Source organism: Leguminivora glycinivorella, chromosome Z, assembly GCF_023078275.1.
Source record: "Leguminivora glycinivorella isolate SPB_JAAS2020 chromosome Z, LegGlyc_1.1, whole genome shotgun sequence".
NCBI classification, from domain to species: Eukaryota; Metazoa; Arthropoda; class Insecta; order Lepidoptera; family Tortricidae; genus Leguminivora; species Leguminivora glycinivorella.
This window is the reverse complement of record NC_062998.1, coordinates 3,632,199-3,659,244: the sequence shown is the minus strand read 5'-3', so window position 1 is coordinate 3,659,244 and position 27,046 is coordinate 3,632,199. Positions and strand designations below refer to the sequence as shown.

Genomic DNA, 27,046 nt, shown 5'->3' with positions numbered 1-27,046 from the left:
CCTTGCGACATCTGGATCCGGATTACAAGATTGAAATTGGGTTTGCGGCAGTAAAACAACAGGTAAAACATTATCAATTATCTTTATTAATTCCACGTTATCTATATCTGCGGTCGCGTGATCGCGACCGGTGCCGGTCGCGGTCTCTGCGGTCGCGGTCGCTGCGGTCCCGGTCGCGGCGGTCACGATCTCTGTCGCGGTCCCGCCGGTCACGGTCGCGATCACGATCCCGCTCTCGCTCGCGGTCGCGTGTGCGGTCGTGTTCGCGCGATCTGTCGTCGCGCTTTGGGGGGTCGCGTTGTCTGTCTTTTGATCTGAAACAAAGTATGGAAATTTATATATATGGATACCTATAATTTTTCAGGACACGTCTGCTGGACGTCCTGTGGGCCAAGACAGCCACGCGTGACGAGCTTGGCGCCTTTGACAAAGATTGGTGGGAGACTACAGGGAGGGATATGTAGAGGAAAATTTGAGGGAGGGTAAATTTGGTTTCGCCAGTAAACCCTCGATATGGGCTCATAAGCCATACTAATATTATAAATGGGAAAATGTGTGTGCGTCTGTTTGTTTGTCCGTCTTTCACGGCAAAACGGAGCAACGAATTGACGTGATTTTTTAAGTGGAGATAGTCGAAGGAATGGAGAGTGACATAGGCTATTTTTTGTCTCTTTTCTTACCCTTCATTTCCTTAAAAATGGGGGAAAGAAGTTTGTATAGAGCATTGCGCAATTTTCCAATTTAACGCGACCGAAGCCGCGGGCAAAAGCTAGTGAATAATAAATTAAGAATGTGTGACCTGTCGTCGCCATAATCTCTGCGGTCGCGGTCGTCGTGGTCGCGGCGGTCGGGCTCCGCCCTGCCCGGGTTGTACGCTCGCGCCACCGGCTTAGCTGGCGCTGTGTTTCTGTTGTGCTCTCCTAACCTGTACAGAAATAAGTTATTACGAGTATGTAGTAGTAGTATACAATACAGTTCTACCGTAGGTATGAAAACCTATGCATTATAAAAAAAAAATACAAAAACGTTATACATTTATTATAAAAATAAAAGGCTGGGTCGACTATGTTTAGTCAGGTAGCGATAGCTTTTGAGGTTTCGATAATATTCACGTTGCTTCTTTTTTGCATATAGTTTTTACACTATTGATCAAATATAAAAATAATATTTTGGGTCGTCCTAGGTACCTGCTTAGCTCGAAATTTAGGTATTTCTATTTTTAAGCAGTGTTCAGTCAAAGAAATATTCGAGAAGAAATTATTTGTATCTATATAAAAACAACGTGGTTGCCGATGTACATATGCATTTTGGGTCATTTTCATCCATGGGTTTAATGATATTTTAAAAATGTCTAATATTGGCCCTAAAACACCTAACAAAATATTAGAGTTGGTAAGTGAAGTCTTATACCATTCAGGACATTATTATATATATATTTTGTTAAAGTGTGTCACATTTTATCCATTGCTTATATATAAAAAAAATTTTTTTTAATAAAAACCCTGTCAAAGCCTGAAAAAAAAATTCATGTTAATAAGTTGACGTCTATATTATTATAAAATGATATCAAGTCATCATTTTTAATTTGGGTCACTTTCATCCATGGGTTTTCAATATTTGGCAGAATAAAACGCAACGTAATAGAGTAGTATTTTAAATTTTTGCGCTGTGTGGCGCGCAACCGATAGCCAATCAGGTTGGCGCATGCCGCTGGCGCGACGCCGCGCTGTGACACGAGGCGTAGGTACCTACTTCTCGTGCGCAGTCATACATAATTTAAGATTGCCAGAGGGTCGGGCTTTGGCGGGATTCTCCCGATTTTTTTGTAAGTCTTCCCAATTAAAACTTATACATAGTAGGTAACCTTAAGAACTTTATTACATTAGTAACGAAAACAGACCAATTATAAATGTCGAAAACACGTAAAGGTCTACTATCCAAAATAAACGAAGTAAACTAGCTAAACTATCGTAAATTTTTATTATGGTGCATTAGGGTAATTCCGAATGACAAAAATGCTCTGGTAATTCCGAAGAGGGAATCTTGATATGATGGAAATAATGGTGATTTTTATGTGACTTTCGTAATTAGACGACTTTCGGAATTACCCTAATGCACTATTATTTTACATTTCCCTACGAAATCCTCGAAACTCCAGAACCTTTTGTCCCGATATTGAAGTACCTAATTCGATCCGGCGCTCCTATTCATACACCGTGATTATATTATTGTAACTATTGATTTCAGTTTTTAGTTCCACAATACAGGGTGTAATTTTTATGACGGGAAATATTTATGGATGCAAATGGATACAAAACCCAAAAACAATAAATTGTAACTTGAATATTATTTCCTATATTTTCCTTAATTTTCATTTATAATGAACACGAAGCGCACGGCGGCATAATATATCTGTACACCTTATAAAACAAAGTCCCCCGCCGCGTGTGTCTCTGTGCGCGCGCGTGTGTGCAAACACAGGTGGTGAGACTGCGGTAGCCATTATTGTAATTATTCTCATTATATGGCATTAGTATCCTTTTTACAGATTTTCGACATTACCTCAATTGGTTTCGAATTTAACCCTACCTTAGAAAAATGGTAATCAAAATACGTATGTATTTTTTTTACTTACATTTATCTATCCATACTAATATTATAAATGCGAAAGTATGTCTGTTTGTTTCTCCGTCTTTCACGGAAAAACGGAGCGACGAATTGACGTGATTTTTTAAAGTGGAGATAGTTGAAAGGATGGAGAGTGACATAGGCTACTTTTTGTCTCATTCTAACGCGAGCGTCGCCGCGTGCAAAAGCTAGTGTAATATAAAGCTGCAACACGACTGACATTTTTCAAAAAACAGCCAGAAGGAGGTTCCGCCGGTGGCAGTGTTTGGTGTGGCCGTATAGAGGTTTGTCCTGCAACCCTGTAAAAATCCGACCGTCGGTCTACCTGTTCCAGGTAAAAAAATGTTGGACGACCTGACCAAACGGCGGGAAATAGCCAAGGGGTGTTCGACCAAATGTCATAGAGGACCCTGGGTTGTTTTTGACGCTGCCATTTTTTTTCAAAATGACCGTCTTTTTTAGACGATTTTTCAAGTTTGTCGTAGAGCACTCTAATTTTGGTCGTAGAATCTCCAAGCAGCCTTGATTAGAATGAAATAAAAAAAAATTGAAAAATGCGACAAATGTGAGAAAACTGGCTACTTTTGTTTTGTATGGCAACTTTTAAATCGTAAGAGATAGCCGGGGGTGCTCGACCAAATGTCATACAGATCTCGGAGTAGAAAAAAGTTGTATTAAAAAAATTCAAAATGGCCGACTTTTTTTTAAATTTCAAAATGGTCCTAGCGCGCTGAGATTTGGCACACGAGTGGACGGCCGACGGATTAGTATTCAAAAAGAATATTATTGAAAAATTTCAAATGGCGGCCTTTGTGGGCAAATTGAAATTTGTATGGAAGATTTTTTTAATAACCATATCTCCGTAACGGTAGGAAAAAGGTCAAAAAAGCTTGAACTACACAATTTCAAAATGACCGACTTTGATTTTGGGAAATTTGACTTTGTCCCCTCTCGCCGCCGTTTTTGACTTTTCCAAAAAAAAATTCTCATTCCTATTTTTGGCCCCCGTTTTTACCACGTGCCAAATTTTACCGCGCTCGGACCGAAGATAAAAAAAAATAATTCAAAGTCGGCCATTTTGAAATTTTGTAAATGCTATTCGATGGACCTAAGATAACTGTACAACATTAGTTCAAGCACTTTAACCTTTTTCCTACCGTTACGGAGCTATGGCGATTAAAAAAAACCTCCATACAAATTTCAATTGGCGTTCAAAGGCAGCCATTTTGAATTTTTAGAAATTTTCTTTTTATATACTAATCTTGGGGCGGCTATCCACCCGTGTTGCGACGTACAGACTTGCAATTTTGAGTTTTAAGTATGTTATTATAGCTTACTAGACGACGAAAATTTCTGCGTTCCGGTTCTCAAATAGGGGCCTGAAAATGCGGCGAAATGGTTCCAGTAAAGGATGGTACGGCAGTGTTGGCTTCGTGCTCGACTTGGCGGGGGTACTGCCGTGCCCCCAGATTAAATTATAAGATAGTTAAGTTTAATGAAAATGTTTATCTATTTGTATTCTTTTGCAGCAGCGTCTCAGCGAATCACAATGAGTTGTCTTGCCTTCGGCCGACCAATCGTATTAGTCTCTCGTACTATTCTCGTATTAGTCTAAGTACTATTTAACGATGTTATTATAGCTTACTAGACGACGAAAATTTCTGCGTTCCGGTTCTCAAATAGGGGCCTGAAAATGCGGCGAAATGGTTCCAGTAAAGGATGGTACGGCAGTGTTGGCTTCGTGCTCGACTTGGCGGGGGTACCTACTGCCGTGCCCCCAGATTAAATTATAAGATAGTTAAGTTTAATGAAAATGTTTATCTATTTGTATTCTTTTGCAGCAGCGTCTCAGCGAATCACAATGAGTTGTCTTGCCTTCGGCCGACCAATCGTATTAGTCTCTCGTACTATTCTCGTATTAGTCTAAGTACTATTTAACGAGAGCTGTGATAGGCCTGTTTAAAATTATGGATATATATTAAAATCATAGTTCAAAACGATGGTTTTTGCCATACCTTTAACAGGCTTTAACACTGGCGTGTTTATTTTTGATAGGGGATGATTTTATTATTTCATAGTATAATTCCTCAATAAGGAAATGATGTATCTATTATTTTCGAGATACCTACAGTATCAACCATTTCAAAAGCTTTAACTGTTGTTTTGTGAAAACTTTTTATATAGTACTTTGGAGACTAGTTTCGAAGTCGTGACAGTTTTCAGACGTCCGTGACTGGCATCGCCTCGGCCATTTTGTACAACCGCGTTAAGAGCAAACGTCACCCAGCGTAAAAATCAACAAAACAAATCATGCAGTGATATCATAAAGAGATACCCAAAAACGCTGGCTACGCTAACAGGACTCAGGGTTCAGCATGAGCTAAAGCTTAGGTACTACTTTCCCAAGCGCTTATCATGATGAGTCGTACCAAAACAGCGTGTCTTTATATAATCTCTATATTGTACCAAACCTGAGTTCTACTAGGTACAGCCGAGCCAGTGTCAGCTCAGTGTCAGCTCTATCTTGGATACTGCTCACCCACGAACTCACCGTGACGATTTCTTTAATTACGATGATAATTTGTTTGTTATTTTTCGAAATACATTAACTTTAATGACAATTGGCGTTCATTAATTTTTAATGGTTAATGACAATTAACCTTTTGACTGTGTAATTTTTGTTAATTACCGTTCGGCCAATACTCCTAGGCATTTCTTGCAGCCAATCAATAAATAATATCCTAAAACATCTGGACGACCGAGCTTCGCTCGGTTCTATTTTATTATATCACGTCTTTAGAAAAAAAAACTTATAAATACAAGAACAAAAAAAAAAACAAAACAAAAAATTAAAACTTAATTTCTGGCCGGGATTCGAAACCCTGACACCTGCAATCTGTCTGCGAACATTAGACCGACCTCGTACGACTAAGCTAAGCGCAGCCGATGTGCGCGGGGCGAAATTAACGACCATATTTAACGTTTACTAACGCGAAAGAAAAACTCATTAAAACTCCATAATTCGCCGTTTTCCGGGACCTAAGGCTACGCTAGATCGATTTTCCAACCCCGAGAACCCCTACATAACAAATTTCAGCGAAGCTAATCTTCGGGTGGCCGTCCACCCGTGTGACAAATCTCAGCGCGCTAGGACCATTTTGAAATTTTTCAAAAAAAAAGTCAGCCATATTGATTTTTTTAATGAAACTTTTTTCTACTTAAAACCCTGTATGACATTTGGTCGAGCAGCCCCGGCTATCTCTTACCGTTTAAAAGTTGCCATACAAAACAAAAGTGGCCAGTTTTCTCACATTTGTAGTATTTTTCAATTTTTTTTATTTCATTCCAATCAAGGCCTCTTGGAGATTCTACAACAAAAATTTGAGCACTCTACGACAAACTTGAAAAATCTTCAAAAAAAAGTCAGCCATTTTGAAAAAAAAAATGGCGGCGTCAAAAACTGCCCAGGGTCCTCTATGACATTTTGGTCGAGCACCCCCCGGCTATCTCCTGCCGTTTGGCCAGACCGTTCAACATTTTTTTACCCGGAACCGGTAGACCGACGGTCGGATTTTTCCGGGGTCGCAAGATCAACTTCTATACTACCACAGCCACACCAAATACTGCCACCTGCAAAATCTCCTGGCTATTTTTGGAAAAATGTCAGTCGGGTTGCAGCTTTATATTATATAGAAAAATAGAATAGAATATAGAATTGATAAATAAATGAATATACAAGAATTGCTCATTTAAAAGTATATGATATTCTTAAAGAAAATATATAAGTTATATTTAACCAAATTAACATGCAAAGAACTAAGTTATTTTATTTCATCTTTGTTTAAACGACAGGTAGGATAGGATAAGATTGGCTTAATAGTAATTTGAGGAAAGATTTCGTGTAGGTGTAAAAACTACTGAACCTATCAAGTTCAAAACAATTTTCCTAGAAAGTCTTTATAAAAATTTTTTTCATATTTTTTAAACATATGGTTCAAAAGTTAGAGGGGGGGGACGCACTTTTTTTTCCTTTAGGAGCGATTATTTCCGAAAATATTAATATTATCAAAAAACGATCTTAGTAAACCCTTATTCATTTTTAAATACCTATCCAACAATATATCACACGTTGGGGTTGGAATGAAAAAAATATCAGCCCCCACTTTACATGTAGGGGGGGGGGGGGGGTACCCTAACAAAACATTTTTTTCCATTTTTTATTTTTGCACTTTGTTGGCGTGATTGATATACATATTGGTACCAAATTTCAGCTTTCTAGCGCTTACGGTTACTGAGATTATCCGCGGACGGACGGACGGACGGACGGACGGACGGACGGACGGACGGACAGACAGACATGGCGAAACTATAAGGGTTCCTAGTTGACTACGGAACCCTAAAAACACTACGTGACGTCACGCGAGGCAAGTCCATTGGGCGTTTAGTGTTTTGTATTCGATATCAGTTATATGACTTCACCACGTTAAATATTGCCGGTTATAAAAAGTACATCCTGTATTTTGCTTTATAATCCTGTATTTTTAACCGACTTCAAAAAAGGAGGAGGTTCTCAATTCGACTGAATGTTTTTTTTTTTTTTTTTTTTTTTTTTTTTATTTTTTTTTTTGTATGTATGTTACTCGATATCTCCGAGAATCGTGGACCGATTTTCAAAATATTTTTTTTGATCGAACCGGTATAACCCCGAGATGGTCCCATTGGCACCAAGTCGGGGTCTGATGATGGGATCCTGGAGAAATCGAGGGAACTCTTCAAATGTTATAGGCACATGTAATGTTTTTAGTCTATTTTTCAAAGGTACACCAGTATTTACGTCTGATGGTAATAATTTTATGTGGCTGAGCTGATGATGGAAGGTCAACTCCTCAATGGTTAGGAGTTTAAGGATAATTCTTTCACTACTGTACATGTATTCGGACTGATACATATAATATCACTAGGAACCACTAAAAATCAACTGAGCTGATGATGGAAGGTCAACTCCTCAATGGTTAGGAGTTAAAGGATAATTCTTTCACTACTGTACATGTATTCGGACTGATACATATAATATCACTAGGAACCACTAAAAATCAACAAATAAATAAACTTTTTAACAAAAAATAAAACCGCCTTCAAAAATAAGCGCGTTACAAAACACGGAGAAACTAAAAAGCCAAAAATAATAAACCTTTCAATTCAGATTTCTTATCGTATTGCAATAAGCTAAACATCCAAATTATAAACAAATCAATTATTTTTGGAGTCGGTACCAGCCTGTGTATGGTTGGGTGGGGCAAACAGGCAATAGCAAGGCGACGAACAGGTCTGGTACCGACTACAAAAATAATTGATTTGTTTATAATTTGGATGTTTAGCTTATTGCAATACGATAAGAAATCTGAATTGAAAGGTTTATTATTTTTGGCTTTTTAGTTTTTCTACATATAAATTCCTCACCATTTTACGATATAATATGATCTCGTACCAACGTCGATCCCCACATGTACTTCAAAATAAAATATGAATAATCGGCGGCGCGTGTGTTAGCTCATTGAATTATATATATTTTATGTATGTGGATTCATATTGAAAGATAAGCGCTCAGCTACCTGCATAGTGAGTGACACGCTTAAATATAAGTCTAAAGTACTTAGATGATAAATCGCATTATTTTATTTGGCAGTAGTAGTAGTAGATTCCACGATGTATACTAAATTTATTATTTCTAATTAAATTATTTACTGACGCATGTGGAAAATAGGTATATTAAGTTAAAATTGTTACTCTAGTAGTCTTATCAAATACAACCCTTTCAGGCTTAGCATTAAATAGCGTGATGCGCACAGTTGAAATAAATTTTGGCGTTTTGTACACAACGTGCGGTTTGTCGAATGTCGAGATTCATTGCCTTTCCCCGCTGCCGCGCCACGGCCGCGCGGTCGGTATCATAATACCTACACTACCCGCGCCACTGCGCTCGCTTGACTTGATCGAACGCAAATATTAATACCGTATTATTTTTCGAAGCATTCTATTAAACTTACCCAAATTCACGTATCTTATTTATCTTGTCTTTTTAGTTAATAAGATAAGAACTCTAGTAACTTTAATATTTTTTTGGAATGGTAAAAACCTATTTTTGCTAAATTATCGCAAATTTTATCAAGCACTGGAGTAGGAAAACACAATTTCAGTTTATTGATATATTTAAAGGAGGCAATGCGACGTTTCTTATTTTTTTTAACATGAATATTTTTTTGTGTCTGTTTCGCTAGGTATGACAAATTGTCATATAGCACTCGAGTAAATTGACCCAAACTACGTATACACGCTAAAAATATCATTCTAAATGCAATACAGTTACATTTTTTCTCTCGAATATTTTTTTTACCACATTAGGTCAAATTAAAAATTATAACCACAAATTACCAAATTACTAAAAAAGCACCCTAGGAATGTGACCCAAAACGAAATGTTAAATTTATATGTTATCAATGTATTTATAAACGAAAACAAAATCGACTTTAATATTTTTTTAACTTAGGGCCCAAAATATAGCCAGCGCCGCAGGACTATGTTTACCAAACAGTTACATTTGTCTTTCTACTCCCGTGCTGTTATTCGTCATTTACAGTGTCGTGCATAGATCTTTAAAACCATACATAAAAGATGCCAGCTCGCCGCGCACCCACGCAATACGTTATCGTTATAGCCTTTAACACATCGTTAGGAAGCCTTTAATGGATATAGCGAGGTGCGCGGGGAGCCGGCCGGGGGCTGGGGGCGACATCGGGGAGTGAGAGCGACCGGTTGAGTGCAGGAAGTGAGGGGAGGCCGCCGCGTCCAAATACAGGAAACAATGTGAATTTTACGAAACGTATTCTAGAAAACTAAAGTAAGTGCATGGTCGTAGAAGAAGTACCTATTGTATGCAACGGTGTTTAACCGAGTCGAAAAATTCGGCTTCGCCTCAAATTGTTACCCACGACACTCTCCTTTTTTAATCTCCTTCAAACGCCGGTTGCATAAAATACTATAATCTTAGTCAAAATCATAATCATTTATTCAGCAAATAGACCACGGGGCACTTTTGTGAAAACATGATCTGTTAAAACCCCCAGCATAAGGACTCCAGGATCTATTCTCCTCATCATCCAAACAGATCCTAGTTTGAAACTTACTTGAGCTCGATCTGCTTCTGTATAGAGACCGGTATCCTCGGGAACAGTGTGTTGAACCAATCCAGCTTGATCAGCATCTGTCTGACGAGCGCTCCTATGGTGGTGGTGGTGCCGCCGCCGGCGCGAGGGTCGATTTCCTCCTCATCTTCGAGGTAGTCGGCGAACCAGTCGAACAGGTCGGCCGGCGGTTGCGTGTAGCGGATATACATGAACCCTGAAATAGGTCACCGGGTTAGTACTGACCAAAGCGGATCGGGTATATAAAGAATTACTGTAACAAGTGTAGTCACAGTGCATAGACTGCCATTTCGACACAGGCTTAAAATTTTTGAACCTGAGTTTTGACAATTTGGCCCCTATTCTTGACTTGATATGTGTTCAATTTGTCAAGTATTAATATTAGCGTCATCTAGCCCAGACCAGGGGCGGCTCACTCCGCGATTCTATCGCCGCGCTACAAGTACATGCTGGCGGCCGCGAGTTCGCGGCCTACTCAGGGGTGGCGCGCGTTCTCACAGAACGCACGTTCACATTTTCTATTGTTACTTTACGTCGTGAAAATTATATGCGATGTCCGCATGTGGAATGGCTAATAATGCTTAGTTAAATAGACATAATTAATAAAATAAATACCATAGGACATTATTATACAGAATTACTATTGATTAAGTCCCACGGAAAAGTTCAATAAGGCTTGTGATGTTGGTATTTCAACCAAAAGATATACATACGGTATATATACCTAGAAAGTACCCAAGACTTGAATATAATTAGTAACATTTTATCTGAGTATTAATTCGTTTTAATCAATAGGCAACCCTATCGCCAGACGCCGCGCACGTGCGGCTCGTTTCTTTGTAAGAATTTTGTAGGCATTTAAAAAGGCGGCATTCCGTAAACATCAAAGCAGTGGGCCTTCTGTACTTGTACTATTATATATTCTGTGCCCAGACTTAACCAAAGGTGTAGCGCTATCTAGGCGGCCGCATGCGCATATTTCTCTAGACGATTCGGAGGTGTTTTTAGGGTTCCGTAGTCAACTAGGAACCCTTATAGTTTCGCTATGTCTGTCTGTCCGTCCGTACGTCCGTCCGTCCGTCCGTCCGTACGTCCGTCCGTCCGCGGATAATCTCAGTAACCGTAAGCACCAGAAAGCTGAAATTTGGTACCAATATGTATATCAACCACGCCGACAAAGTGCAAAAATAAAAAATGGAAAAAAATGTTTTATTAGGGTACCCCCCCTACATGTAAAGTGGGGGCTGATATTTTTTTTATTCCAACCCCAATGTGTGATATATTGTTGGATAGGTATTTAAAAATAAATAAGGGTTTACTAAGATCGTTTTTTGATAATATTAATATTTTCGGAAATAATCGCTCCTAAAGGCAAAAAAAGTGCGTCCCCCCCCTCTTACTTTTGAACCATATGTTTAAAAAATATGAAAAAAATCACAAAAGTAGAACTTTATAAAGACTTTCTAGGAAAATTGTTTTGAACTTGATAGGTTTAGTAGTTTTTGAGAAAAATACGGAAAACTACGGAACCCTACACTGAGCGTGGCCCGACACGCTCTTGGCCGGTTTTATTATTCAATTTGAATCTGTTATATTATACACCGTGTTTTTTTTTCCGTTAAATTCGACATGTCGTTTGGTTCGTTATCAGGAACCACACTGTATATCACTTTTAGTTAAATTCGCCAAAAAAATGTTTTCATCGTTTTCATACATATTAAATGAATTGATTAGTGTGAGAGACCCTTAAGAATATTATTCAAGTTAGTGTCAAGTGATTGACGGCACATGGCAAAACAAATAACATTGGGATGTGGTAAAGGCTGTCACACGTGTTGAGTAATTTTTTTTTTCTTTTTAATAACTCGATAACCGTAAGAGTTAAGACGCTAGTTTCTTAGATAAATTAATTGTATTTAGTGTAAAGAAACATCCCTTAACAGGAAAATGAAAATGAAAATGAAATATTTATTTTTCAAGTAGGCATATTACAATGCGCATATGAACGTCAAATAAAGCTACGCCGGCTCTAACCCTACGCCTCAGCCTCGAGAAGATTTCAGTCCCCCCTCAGTTGGGAGGGGGGTATCCACTATGGGACCGGCAAGAAACTCGGCGGGCAACTTCTTTTCAAAACATTACATCTTATAATTAACATGCATTAAATAACAACATACAATTTAACATGCAAAAGTATTCATCAAAGAATATGAACAGACTAGGTACTCTATGGAAATCAATTTCAATAAATTATATTATTGCTTAATAATACGTCGTTCTTCTTCAGAGAAAACATATCAAATTGTCATAGAAGAAAAAGATAATATGAATCTCAATATCATTAAATATGTAATTTACCTACACAACATAAAATATAAAATATTTGATGTGCTTTCTTATCTGAAGTGTCCTCTATACATAATACAATTATTTTAATTGCTATTCGTTTTTTGTAGTTTCTGGTTCGGGCCATGCATGTTTGTCTGTCAAATAGTCCTCGACTCTGTAATAAGCCTTTAACATCAATGATTTTTTTAAGTAGTTCTTAAGAGCTGGGAGGGGTAATCTCAAAGCAGTGTCAGGTAACTTATTATAAAAATGAATGCATTGCCCAACAAATGACTTCTGTACTTTACGGACACGAAACTTCTTTATGGCAAGCTTATTTTTGTTTCTAGTGTTATAATTATGGATATCAGAATTCTTAGTGAAACAGTCTAAATTCTTAACAACATAAATTATACTATCATAAATGTATTGGGAAGCTACAGTTAAGATATTAATTTCTTTGAAGAGTTCTCTTACTGATTCACGTGTTCCTAAGTTGTAAATAGAACGAATGGCTCTCTTTTGTAATACAAAGATAGTCTGTATGTCAGCTGCTTTGCCCCAAACCAGAATACCGTATGACATTACACTGTGAAAATAACTATGATACACTAGGCGAGCTGTCTCAACATTAGTCAGTTGCCTGATTCTCCTAACGGCGTATGCGGCTGAACTTAATTTGCTTGCTAGTTTCTTTATATGAGGACTCCATTGTAGATTTTTGTCCAATGTTAAACCAAGAAACAGTGTTGTATCTACCATCTCTAAGCATTCATCATTCAAAAGTATTTTTGTATCGATGTATGTCTTTGGTACTAACTGAGGCCGATGGAGTATCTAATTTTAGTTGGGAATAGGAATATTTTTTATGCGAAGCTGACTACTCGCAGACGACTGGATAGATTGGGATTTATATTGTTGGCTCTATATTCAGTTACCTCAGTAAAGTTTTCATTGTTCAAATAGAGAGTTAATCACAGTACCATGCTTAGAGAGCCGCAGTTACAGTACCATTAACATCAGTTAACGATTCGGGTTTTACATCTATCTTGCTCGCACTTATGCGATCCCGATAAAAGCGGAAGCCGAAGGGTAAAAGCCGAATCGTTAACTGACTTTAATCGTACTGTACTGGTTCGTCAATACATATACATTTTCATCAAAAAATCCTACATTGTTCAACCGAATTTATTCGTTATAGTTTACCTAGAAAGATTAGATACTGAGAGCTTGAGCTTTATTTATCTTTTAATTAATTCCCAAAATATAATTATTACAATCTAAATATGGTTTTTAAATTCAGGTTTGAAGAAAATAAATATCGCATAGGAGAGCTACTTACTTTCTAGTTTGTACCACTAAAGATCAGAGTCAAGCCGCTGGCAGACCTGCATTAGATGCCTTCAGAAATTCGCAATGTTGCCCCTTGCAATTATTAATATCGTTTAATTCGCTAAAGCAGCTAAGGCAAGTAAGGCAATCAGCATTTTATAAGAACAAAATAATTTATATAAAACATTTTCTTTGCATTGATGTTGTTCGCAATGGCAATAACTTGCCTTATCCATACTAATATTATAAATGGGAAAGTGTATGTGTCTGTTTGTTTGTCCGTCTTTCACTGTAAAACGGAGTGACGAATTGACGTGATTTTGTGAATGGAGATACTTGAAGGGATGGAGAGTGACATAGGCTACTTTTTGTCTCTTTCTAACCTCCCACTTTCTCAAAATGGGGGGCCGAAGTTTGTATGGAGCATTCTGCAATTTTCTAATTTAACGCGAGCGAAGCCGGGGCTAAAGCTAGTTGTTTTATATTGTATCGTGACGGGGTTCCTGAGGCAAGGTCTCTGCTTAGTAATAATGCCAAGAAATGGTGACAACCATATGAACTGACGTAAACTGGAGTAAATTTTAACTTCTGATTAGCAGAAACGTCTGCAATCGATGCCTTAGTGGAAAATTTCGCTGGCTTGGTTGAAGTCTTGGTGGCTCAGTTGGCAGAGCGCTGGAGTATCGATCCAGAGGCCGTGAGTTCAAGTCTCACCCAGGGCAGACATTTTCCACTTTTGCCATGCATATTAGGTATTCATAATCTAATCACAGGTATTTTAAGGATCGGTTCACACCGGAATGGTAGCGACGCGGAGAGCACTTTTAGTGTGAAATAATTTTAAACTTTATCTACATATTTCCATTCCGGTGTGAGCCGACCCTAATGGTAGGCGCTGCAATGCACATTGGCATTAGTAGCACAATGTTGTAGACTAAGTGATGCTGCATTCTCAATAAATAAATAAGACTGAAATGACACAGTTCGCAAATGCCAAAGGTGACTGTCAAATCGCATTGCAAAGGGAAATCTGGTGATACAGATAAGAATACTGCTAGGATCCTATCAGTGTTCGTTCAATAGTTATCTAAATAGATTCTCAATCGACAATAAATAACTATTTCTAACGGTAGTTTGATTGACATGCATGTCTAATGCAAAAAACGGTCATTCAGTTGGTTTTAGCTTAGCATTACTCATAATGTAGGCACATCTAAATATACATTCCACTAGATTTTGTCCATGACTTCGTCTACGTATTTTATTTTCAATAAGGAAAACATCGTGAAGAGAGCCTAAAAAATGTAGTATGCTAATCATTATCATTTGATACAGAATTTCAGAGCACTGACGTTCGCAATGCAATGAATATGGTAAAATAAATCGCTTATGCATGACTATACGGATTTATTATACGTCGCATACAATATTTATGTCTTTACACAGTTGAATTAAATAATACAGGACAACAATAAACATGAGTTCGCCATGCGGAGAAAAACGTGAAAAGTAGAATTTCAAATAAAAGCAATCATGACATGATAGTTTACTCTTACCAATAAGAACAGTCTCAAGAAAAAATAAAAGAATTAATAAAAAAATACAGCTAGTAAAAAAATAAGCGCGTTACAAAACACGGAGAAACTAAAAAGCAAAAAATAATAAACCTTTGAATTCAGATTTCTTATCGTATTGCAATAATCTAAACATCCAAATTATAAACAAATCAATTATTTTTGTAGTCGGTACCAGACCTGTTCGTCGCCTTGCTAAGCCTGTTTGCCCTACCCAACCATACGCAGGCTGGTACCGACTCCAAAAATAATTGATTTGTTTATAATTTGGATGTTTAGATTATTGCAATACGATAAGAAATCTGAATTCAAAGGTTTATTATTTTTTGCTTTTTAGTTTCTCCGTGTTTTGTAACGCGCTTATTTTTGAAGGCGGTTTTATTTTTTGTTAAAAAGTTTATTTATTTGTTGATTTTTAGTGGTTCCTATTGATATTATATGTATCAGTCCGAATATATGCACACTAGTGAAAGAATTATCCTTTAACTCCAAACCATTGAGGAGTTGACCTTCCATCATCAGCTCAGCCACATAAAATTATTACCATCAGGCGTAAATACTGGTGTACCTTTGAAAAATACACTAAAAACATTACATGTGCCTATAACATTTGAAGAGTTCCCTCGATTTCTCCAGGATCCCATCATCAGACCCCGACTTAGTGCCAATGGGACCATCTCGGGGTTATACCCGTACGATCAAAAAAAAAATTTTGAAAATCGGTCCACAATTCTCGGAGATATCGAGTAACATACATACAAAAAAAAAAAACATTTAGTCGAATTGAGAACCTCCTCCTTTTTTGAAGTCGGTTAAAAAGCTGGAATCGCAATTCATACTTGTTTATGTTATAAGTACTTAGCTAATTACCACCAATACCAAGTCACATTGTTCTTAATAACGTGTTTAAACTGTTTAAGAGTTTTTTTTATATCTTGACAGTTATGTTTAAAGACTTTATTTGATATATCTCTTGATAGTAGCACCAACTATATAGAATAGTATATTTTCCAACCTAACAACTTATTTCCTATTCGATCCAGCGTCTTTGAGATACATCTGAAATTTAGTGCAAATTACAAAACAGACCTATTGATTTATGATGGTTATGTTATTCTTATGGTAGTAGCTAGTAAGAAGTCTACTTATTTATTAATAATGAATATGGCAACCATGTCCATAGTACCAATACCTTACACATAAGACTTCAGACAATATAACCTGGCCTGGACCATAAAATCGAATAATTTATGGCTATCAAATCAATGCCAATTCCAATTGGAATTGTAATGATTGGACGAAATTAAGGTTAGTTTTAGTTTTGTACTTCGTTATTTTTATTTTATTGTAAGTTTCTTTATACTAATGATACCATGATTTGAACAATTGTATTATAACCAGAGATCGGACGGATTTGCGACATTCTTAGTGACTTACGTCATTTTAATGACTTTTAGTATGAGGTGACGCACAAAAATCCGATCTCTGATTATAACACAGAATATATAATAGTACAAGTACAGAAGGCCCACTGCTTTGATGTTCACGAAATGCCGCTTTTTTTTAAATGCCTACAAAATTCTAACAAAGAAACGAGCCGCACGTGGGCAGCGTCGGATGATAGGGTTGCATATAGATTAAAACGAATTAATATTTGGATAAAATGTTATACTATTATATTCATGGCTTGGGTACTTTCTAGGTATTACGAGGGGCGTTCAATAAGTAATGATAATGAGTATTAAAACATAAGAATGTAATTATCCTTATATTTTTATAATTAAAAGTAACTCTTTTGTGATTTATTTACATATTCAATTTTTTCAATTATTATTTTTTTGCCCCCTTTAAAAATTAAAATCTTAACGATAGTCTAAATACCATGTCAGTAAGCACTTCACTTCATTATACTTCAGAGTAGCGATTATTTTACAATTTTATTTAAAGGTCCGGTATAAAATATTAATGATCCTTATATTACCTTCAATATTAGGTATGTCACTTGTAGCTTTAAATACACTAACTTGAGCAGCACCCTCGGCAATTTGAGGGTTCGGTCCTGTCGACTGTCATTTTGAAGGCCAAAAACATTATTATTTGTTTGTTTAAAATGTTCTTATTGTAACTAATCATTTTTTTAATATTAAAATGATTGTATGTTCTTCTTTAATACTAACGTAATTTTGTTTCCAATCTATATTCTCAATTTTCGTGATAATCTGTAAAAATCGTGAACATGACCCAAAACGGAACCTAGAGTTTTTTTGGATACCATACCGTTTGAAAATGTATCTATACGACCTTTTACATTGATGTTACTAACAAAGGATAAACCCAGCTTTAATTTAAAGTATGATTATTTTTGATATTCATGTCAGAAATGAACTCACGACATGTCAAATATTCATGAAAACATGCTCTTATTTTACTGAAAATTTTCATTCCCCACCTTGTGTCAATTATTTACATATCAAAGAAAAACAAATGAAAGTAGTAAAAATTTGAATTATGCAATTTCACTTTAATGAGTACTGCTACATGGACAAGTTAAGAAAAATTAAATCAAGATACAGGAACATATCCATTCTCATTACTTTTTGAACGTCCCTCGTATATACAGTATTTATATATTTTGTTTAAGTCCCAACATCACAAGCCTTATTGAACTTTTCCGTGGGACTCAATCAATAGTAGATCTATGTAAGATTATGCTATTTTATTCATGATGTCTATTTAACTAAGCTTTATTAGCCATTCCACACGCGGACATCGCATATGAAACTTAAAAAAAACTCGCGACGTAAAGTAACAATTAGAATGTGCGAACGTGCGTTCCATGAGAATGCGCGCCACCCCTGATTAGGCCGCGAACTCGCGGCCGCTAGCATGTACTTGTAGCGCGGCGATAGAATCGCGGAGTGAGCCGCCCCTGATTATAATATAACCATTATAAGGGTTGGCTATACTATAATATTATATTTGTATGTATTGTTTCCTTTTTTGACATCATGAACAAGCTTTGATTTTTAACTAATCTTCGTAATTACCAGTATGGACAAAAATGTAGTTTGTAAAATACAAAGATACTTCACAAACGAATGCATGTTTGCCTCAACTATACCCTACGAGTGTAGATTCCCACAGAACCGACACACCTTCAGTAGGTACCATAATCATGACCAACTCGCAAGGAGCTCGAATGTTCGATGTTTCAGTTTCCTGCAGCAGTCTGTTCACTTGCTTCCTGGTTAGATGCGGGGTGTACAGCTTTTACAGGAGACAGTAGACTCTGTTATACCATGTTAAACCATAGATTAAATATAAGAAGATTATCTGTTTGTTGGTCCGCCTTTCACGGCAAAACGGATCGATGAATTGTCTTGATTTTTTAAGTGGAGATAGTTGAAGGGATGGAGAGTGACATAGGCTACTTTTTGTCTCTTTCTAACGCGAGCGAAGCCGCGGGCAAAAGCTAGTATCTCTTATATTTAATTTATGGTTAAACTCACCAAGAGTGTCAGTTTGGTACAGTAGTCTGTTGACCTGCTTCTCACTTAGAAACAGGTTACACCACTTGCACAGGAGACAGAAGGTGGATGAACCTGTTATATCATGGGAATGAAACTCACCAAGTGCTCGGATGTACGGTGAGTCAGTGTGCTGCAGTAGCCCATTGACCTGCTTCCTGGTCAGACGCAGGGTGTACAGCTTGTATAGGAGGCAGAAGGCAGTTGACACGATGCCACCGGCGCCCACGCCGCGAACCTGAACAATATGTGTTATCGTTACTACTTCTGCTAAAGTGAATTTACAAAATAATTTGTTCCAGGGAACTCCTATCTTTCTATCGAATATAATTATAATCTGTCTCATTACTAATATAATACATAAATTTGTAAAATACAAAACGAACCACTAACGTGTCAGGTTTTTTTATAATAAATTTTTGTAAGTGCTCACTCAGTCCACACGTTTTGAGAAAGTTAAAAATGTAAATATCTTACGATTTGTAGCACCTAAGACACTCGAAAGTACTTCAACATTTAGTAAAAATTTTTACTAAATATCCACCATCTAATATTTTATATTCGTTGTCTGGTTTTAAAGATATTCAGACATAACTTTTCTCATACAAATGTATCAAGTAGGGTGACCACACTATATCGGCTCCTGATTTTCCCCACCTTCCCATTGTCATATTGAGCTTGGGGAGTTTCGTTCAATTTTGATAATAGTTTACCGGATTTGTAAGTGGGAGCGAGAAAAGAATAACTATTTCTCGCTCCCACTTACAAATCCGGTACGCTCATCTGTTAGCGCGATTAGATTACCAGGTTCTGGTTTCTTACTAGTGAAGTATTATATTCTTTGTTTCTTACCAATTATTATTCATGTCCTTTTTAATGCATGCATGTCGATATGGTTATTATCCTGACGTCGATAAAAATTACACAATACACATCATCACTAGGCCAAGAACATAACCTAAAAACAGTTTGCAGATGGAGAATTAATATGGTATTAGTTTAATATTATCAAAATTGAACGAACGAAACTCCCCGATCTCAATATGACAATGGGAAGGTGGGGAAAATCAGGAGCCGACATAGTGTGGTCACCCTACTTGATACATTTGTATGAGAAAAGTTATGTCTGAATATCTTTAAAACCAGACAACGAATATAAAATATTAGATGGTGGATATTTAGTAAAAATTTTTACTAAATGTTGAAGTACTTTCGAGTGTCTTAGGTGCTACAAATCGTAAGATATTTACATTTTTAACTTTCTCAAAACGTGTGGACTGAGTGAGCACTTACAAAAATTTATTATAAAAAAACCTGACACGTTAGTGGTTCGTTTTGTATTTTACAAATTCCCATTTCACTTTTACTAAACTATACACATATAATAGCGGTCTAAATCTTATGTTTTTCATCAAAATTCGGCTTTTCAAAAGTGTGTGGATTGAGTGAGCATAAGAAACTATTTGTAAAAAATTTAATACGTCACTAGGTGATCTAATATTTATAGAGGTAGGTTGGCCTATTTTTTACTAAATGTTAGTATATAAATATTATATGTTAAATGAATATATTCACTGTTTTCGTTGGTAGTTTGTGAGAACTGAGTGAGCACATGTTAATGGCTGTATCTTTTGATTTATCTTTTTACAAATTCAGAGATTCGTTTTACAATTGTTTTAGAACTTTTACTAAATGATCAGCATATTTTTTTTTATTTTCGGAAGGTGCTCACTCAATCCACACACACACTCTCTTTCTTTATGATGAGCTTAGTGATGAAATTAAAGAAGAACTTTGTACCAAACGCGATCGTCGGCTATAGCTGTATCAAACTCATTTGGAAATGCCTTTTGCTTATTTGGCCACCCTTTGACTTGCCCGCCGGTGCTCAAAGATGTGCCATGTAAACTAATAAACTAGAAATCGTTTTGTTGGTTACTTTATTTTCAATTCGTAGTCTTTTTGGTACAATCCAGGCCCGAATTAGCGCTGCTTGGGCAAAATGGCGAGAAGTAATTGGTGTCCTCTGCGATCCCAGGATACCGGTGAAGCTTAAGGGTCTTGTGTACAAAAGCATCATCCGACCAGTCTTACTATATGGTAGCGAGACCTAGCCTGCTCTCGGAAGGCATGTCCAGCAGCTACACGTCACAGAAATGAAGATGTTGCGATGGATGTGTGGCGTTACGCGACTAGATCACATACGTAACGAACACATCCGTGGCAGCCTCGGAATCCGTGACGTTGCGAATAAGCTGCATGAAAGTCGCCTACGATGGTATGGCCACATACGCCGCCGAACGGTAGACTACGTCGGAAACAGATGCCTCAACCTCACCGTCCAAGGCCCTAGGTCACGCGGCCGCGGTAGGCCTAAGAAGCGCTGGCTGGACGTCGTGATAGCGGACATGGAAGAGAACCATCTCTAGCCACAGGATGCCGAAGACCTGGCAAAGTGGAGAAGGCTGAGCAGGAAAGCGGACCATGGCGCTAGACCGGGAAAACGCTAGGTTGAAGAAGAAGAGTCTTTTTGGTACAGTACAGAAGGAGTAGTATAAAATGGACTTGAATTGATGAATGCCAATCTTTCGAGCAGGCCAAGATGCAAGACGTGGGTTTCGTCATAAAACCAAACTAAAATGGAGTTGGGAGTGGGGCCCATGTTGCTAGGCAAAGAGATGGCAGGTGGACTAATATTTTAACAGAATGGCTTACAAATGAAAGAAGCGCTTGTCATCCGTTGGCTCGCTGGGTGGACGACATCCGGAAAATTGCGGGTCATAACTGGATAAGAGTAGCTCAGGATCGGGACAAGTAGCGTACTAGAAAAGAGGCCTATGCTCTGCAGTGGGTGAAAAAAGGCTGATATGATGATGATGATGATGATGATAACGGACTTCTTTGATCGGGTCACGCCAAAGCTGATTTTTATGAGGTTGGGTCTACGCCAGAAGGGTAAGAAAGCTGAATTTACATCGGTGGCCTGAGTGGCCTTTCAAAAGCATACATCGGCAAAATTCCAATGATACCGTCGTTATCTGTGTCGAGGAAAAAAGAGCTTTACACGCTGAACTATGCTGGAAACGAATGTCCGGCGTATAGGCCTCGGCATTTTGAGTTGGACGCAAACAGTTTATTAGAAAATGTGGTTCTGTTTTTTGCGTCTTGGAACCACTGAATAATTTTCCATATATGCTATACGATACGTGCAGGACATGTTTGCACCTGATCGGTGGGTTAAAGTAACAACTGAATAGTTACCGCAGCTTCGCCGGGGAAAGGCAGACCAAAAATAGAGATATCACTCGGACGGCGGGAGCAGGCATCAAACCGTGATGAGTGGACGAAGGAAGAGGAGGCATTTACCCAGCAGTGGGACACATATTAGACTTTAAAAAAAACACGATTCTATCAAATGAAGTTTGACACTTGCCAGTGATTGGAACCACAGAGAATGGAATGAAAATCTTCATTTCCTGCAGAACCAGATCAGCAACGAAATTAGGATCATGCAAATTGAAGCAAACCTGGGTTACCTGCGTGCGTAGCCGAATGGCATTTCTCCGACGCCAAACGAAAACGAAACGCCGCGCCAGTTAGTCTGGCTCTGTCGCGCCAATACGTACGAGCGATAGAGATAGATATCTACGAGCGTTTCGTTTCGTGAGCGTTTGTGCCATTCGGCTACGTACCCTGGGGGCGTAAGGCGCAAAAAACAATCGCCTCCTATTCAATCTGCTGATTTGCAGTCTTACACACAGCGACTATAAGCAATTTGCCGACGCGGTGGGCACGTGGGTATTTTGGAACGGACAATATTTCGAGGAGCCATGATATCTTGAATGGATTCAATGGTGATCTAGAAATACGAACATTGAAAAACTTGCCGAATATGCCGAATACCGAATATTTACCGAATATTCGGCCCATCTCTAATACATACATACATTAGTTCACGCTATTCTACTGCTATTTTGTAATATAATAATATAAGTACTGACTATGTTGTGATCAATATAGTCAGTACTTATTTTTTTTCCAGAATTTTGGTAAAGGTTATCTGTGAATGACTAGTCACTATACTCTGTGAAGGATAAAATAACTTAAAACTAAATGTTAGATTCATACTCATACTCACACCGCCGCACATGCCTGTCTGGCCAGCGGTCTTCCTGCTGCCCCTCTCCCAGGGCTCCAGGTGCTTCACCTGGTAGTAGATCTCGTCCACCACCTCGTGGTACGTTTTCAGCTTGAACAAGTGAACTGGAAACATGAAACTGGTTAGAAATGAAGATTTGATGATTTATTTGGTCTATTTACTAAGAATACTTATAACTAATTGGAAATGTAAAGAAAGTTTCATAGATATCTAAAGCAACATGTTTAGAAGGTGAATATTCAATACAGTAATTTTGTGACAGAACATAAGTATTTGGCATTAAGTCCGAACTAGGGAAGATGTACTTGGGCAAGGATATATAGAAATAGGTCATTTGTGTAAACTACAGAAGAACACACTTAAAATTATTTCCCACATATTACACTGATCCTTGCAAGTTTAGTTTTATTTTCATGTTTAATATGATTTCCACATGCTTTATTTACTATGTCCCATTAGGACTGTCTTAAGCAGGTTCTACTGTATTGTATGTACGTCATTGCAATACCATATAATGTTAAAATGAAATCGGGTTGGTGAAATGTGTCAACCTAATTCACAATATATCAGAGTGACGGCTAATAATTATGGTAAGTAAAAAGTAATGTGAATAAATGGTCTAATAATGTGTGTGTGAACAAAGAAATTATCTATCTATGCTCCTGACAACCGAGGTTCAAAATTTGCTAGATTGAATTTTTAACTCTATCAAGTTTACTAAGAGTCGTAACTTATTTGGATTCTATGTAATATGAGTTAGATGTAGGTTCAGAAGGTTGTCAGAAGTTTAAAAAGCCAAATGGGTCCAGCATTAAAAATACTAATAGTATGACAAAGATAGAAGATAATACATTACTTAAAATATTGAATAGAAGTGGCATGAAGAAGTAACTTTATTTATTTTGGTAAAGGCATTTTTACATGATTATATTTTACTAAAAGAGAAGAATCCAGTGAGCTGGTCGATTAAGTGTTTATAAATCATGAAATTTAAGATTAACTGAGAGAATTTTACAAAAATATCACTGAACTGAACTAAAACTAATTTACTAAGACTTGTATTGCGTTTAATCACATCTAAAAGTATTAAGAATAAATATTTTACCGAATAAAAAAGTGAAAGTAAAAAAAATATGTGTTCTGTTGTCGAAACTCCACTGCGTCGTTATGTTTGCTTACCTACCTTTGAAGTAACTCGAACCTTGTATATTAGCTAATATTAAATGGTTCAAATTCATGGTTTCCTGACTACCCCATATTGGTAGTACGTTGTGTTGCTTGCTCGTCTTCGCAGCCTTTTGCTGTTGATCTGAAAATCACATCACGTTAAAGCATCAAACAACAAACATTCTCACTAAATAAATTGGTACGATATCTACCTTCGGTTTCGGACATTGTAATATACTTATCGTTAAAACTTGTTGTGAAAAGTCTATAGCACCCTATTAGCTAAATGAAAAACGCTTCAAAGACAAAATCAATCAATATAATACAATTAAAAGAGTTGTACAATTATGAGTCTTCACTACACACGCTAAGTCGACATGACGTTATGCAGTAATGGCGGCGAACGAACTAAACCGGAAATAAAGACTGAATTGACCGAAATCATGTCTCATGTTGCCAGCTGTAAATAAAAATTACCCCATTTAGACTCCGCGCACACGGGCGACAAAGTTGCTCGGCGACTTTCGTATTTGTATGAAAAGTTGCGTCGCCTCGTGTGCGCACCTTCATACTAGCACATAGACCGAGCGACGGAGACAAAACAGTTTTGTTGCCCGTGTGCGCGGAGCCTTAGCTAACATCGAATTCTTAAGCTAGGAACATACTACGCGGACGTCCGTCGTAAAACGGCCGCGACCGCGACATATCAGTGTGCACGGAACAAAACATCCAGAGAGCCAGATTTCGATCGGACGTCCGTGCGCTCAAGGCCTCGTCCGCGTCCGTCGACCGATAGTTTGCACGGTTATGTGTAATGTCATTGTCCAGATTCCCGTCCGCGGTCGTTTTACGACGGACGTCCGCGTAGTGTGTTCCTAGCTTTAAAGGAGGTCCCGACGGGATGATGTAATCGACCGATTTTATTATATGTCATAATCAGTATTATATTCTTTGTTCATAATAATCATAATGGGCAAGCCAAATTGCCGTTAGCGATTTCATCTCTTAGGAAAATCGAAACAGTGGCGATTTGTCTGTCTTACTTCAACGACGAGGCGATCGTAATAAAATAAGAGCAAATACTATATAAACTCTAGAGTTAATACGTGCAGCTTCTGACGTTTCCCATACAATGGAGCGGCAACAATTTTACTAGCGCCATCTAGCGGTACGAGTTGTTCAAAGTAGTTTGTCAGACTTTTATTTTAGTAAATTAAAATAGAAAATGCGATTACTTGATCTACTTTAACATTTTTAGACGGAATAAAACAAAAAAATAAGAATGTGTGACTTTTTTTAATTTTATACTGTATGAACTAAACTATTTTGATCAACTCATGCCGCTAGGGGCGCTAGTATCGCATGTTGCCAACTTTGGCACCAAGCTGCACGTATTAACTCGTAGAGTTTACATAGTATTTGATAAGAGTGACATGACCAAGACATGAGCATGACAGAGAAAGTTGCGCGTAATTGGCTTTCACAGGCCAATCTTCTCAATCCATGTTACATCTACCTCAGAGTAATAAGATCTATACGATAGTACTCTTTATTATACTGTGACGTATATTTACAATTTTTTTATGAAATAGGAGGTAAACGAGCGGATGGTTCGCCCACTGGTAGGCGGTTACCGCCTCCCATGGACACCTGAAACACAAGACGGTATACCGACAGGTGTAAAGTAATTGAGCCTGATCTCTGAAAATACTTTTCCAAATTTCAAGTTCCTAACTCAAAATGAAATTTGATCTCCATACGAACTTTCACTACTTTTTTAATCCCCTTAGGAGTGGGATTTCTTAAATCGCTTCTTATCTGTTGTACACTCTAGCAAATTTTAACTTTCTAGCTGAACCCAGGTTAGAAATCAGGATTTTTGTCTACATATGTACATACAATACAATCATGCCTGTTTCCCAGAGGGGTAGGCAGAGAACACAGATTTCCATTTACTATGATCCTGACAAACCACTTTCGCTTCACACACTTTCATAATGTCTACAATATAATACTATAATGCATGTAGTGCATTCCATAAAATGAAGGATGAAATAAAATAAAAGAGTATAAATTGTCAATTATTATGTTATTAAAGTAATGCTACGGTATAAAAAGAAGATTATAGATACATTTAAAGTTAACTTAAAAGTAGTGTTGATTAAGGACTTATTGGTAGTAGAGCTCCAGGTTCATTCCGTCGTGGATTTCATCTGTGTAATAGAGTTAAGAAAATATGTTTGTAGAACAAATTATTCAAATATCAAAAAATCAAGTTCAGCAACCATAAGTGGATTTTGGTTTCCTATACATATGTATAAGTCTTCTCCATTTGTGAAATTTTGATTCTAGCTAAATGTTTGGTTGGTTTTGCGCTGAAAGTCAAACTTTGGTTGGACTCAAAAATAAAATACAAACAAAAGTTCATAATAAAAAAAGTAGTTTAAGGCTCAAATCTGTTAAATGGGTATGTTCTCAGTCTATCTTTCAACTCTGGTGGCAAGAAATAATATATTTTTTACAGATGTTGTCATGGAAAATTGCAACAGATATAGAAATATTGCTGAAATGTAAATTTTAAATTATTATGATTAATTGAAGACAGTATTATAACTTAAAACGAAGTTGGGAAATGCAAAATCACTGGAGATATATGCATTAACTGTGAAAAGGATACAATCCGATAGTTTGATGTGGTCTTTGAACACGGTGTACCATTTCTTCAGAACTATCTTGTCGTATCGCGTGCCGGTCTGCGCTGCAATCAGCTTCTTGAGGTCCCCCACAGTGTCGTCGGGATTGCATTTCACCCTCACCTTCTTCCCAAGACGATCGTTGCAAGTTACTTCTAGCATTTTCTAGGACAACGAAAACAAAAGTTAAATAGGTTGTTTTCTAGAAGTAAGTTTCATGTATGTTGTATAAGTTGTATTTGACTTACAGATTGGATTATTGGTGACAATATTTAGTTGCTCTTGGAGCAAAACTCTTGAGGATATAAGATGTTTGGCTATATCAACAATACAAAAACACGCAGCGACATCGATGTCGTCTGACAATAGATATCAGCGTTTAGATATTGCTATAGATCGTTGTTCATGTCATACTTGGATTTGAGCTTATTCGAAA

The 27,046-nt window shown here is 37.4% G+C and overlaps 2 protein-coding genes across 2 annotated transcripts; both read right to left on the bottom strand.

The window, feature by feature from the left end:
• Positions 1-63: 63 nt before the first annotated feature.
• LOC125241740 (pre-mRNA-splicing factor 38B) lies at positions 64-24,310 on the bottom strand. The gene is made up of 7 exons (XM_048150354.1): positions 24,130-24,310; positions 23,934-24,059; positions 22,730-22,854; positions 18,694-18,829; positions 9,813-10,026; positions 800-925; positions 64-314 (listed from the first exon to the last, which is right to left on the bottom strand). The coding sequence occupies exons 1-7, from the start codon at positions 24,143-24,145 to the stop codon at positions 98-100; spliced, it is 960 nt and encodes a 319-aa protein (XP_048006311.1). The 5' UTR covers positions 24,146-24,310; the 3' UTR covers positions 64-97.
• Positions 24,311-25,989: 1,679 nt separating this feature from the next.
• LOC125241537 (ubiquitin-like protein 5) lies at positions 25,990-26,987 on the bottom strand. The gene is made up of 3 exons (XM_048150065.1): positions 26,859-26,987; positions 26,595-26,775; positions 25,990-26,130 (listed from the first exon to the last, which is right to left on the bottom strand). The coding sequence occupies exons 2-3, from the start codon at positions 26,770-26,772 to the stop codon at positions 26,087-26,089; spliced, it is 222 nt and encodes a 73-aa protein (XP_048006022.1). The 5' UTR covers positions 26,773-26,775; positions 26,859-26,987; the 3' UTR covers positions 25,990-26,086.
• Positions 26,988-27,046: the final 59 nt, after the last annotated feature.

Bases quoted from the DNA above. Each gene is read 5' to 3' on its own strand.
- LOC125241537 (XM_048150065.1), bottom strand. From the start codon at position 26,772: ATGCTAGAAGTAACTTGCAACGATCGTCTTGGGAAGAAGGTGAGGGTG. The intron at 26,131-26,594 runs GTATCCTTTTCA...TCTATTACACAG, and splicing joins CCACATCAAACTATCGGATT to ATGAAATCCACGACGGAATG.
- LOC125241740 (XM_048150354.1), bottom strand. The intron at 22,855-23,933 runs GTAGGTAAGCAA...TCATGTTTCCAG, and splicing joins AGGTTCGAGTTACTTCAAAG to TTCACTTGTTCAAGCTGAAA. The intron at 315-799 runs GTCACACATTCT...ACTTTGTTTCAG, and splicing joins AGAGATTATGGCGACGACAG to ATCAAAAGACAGACAACGCG.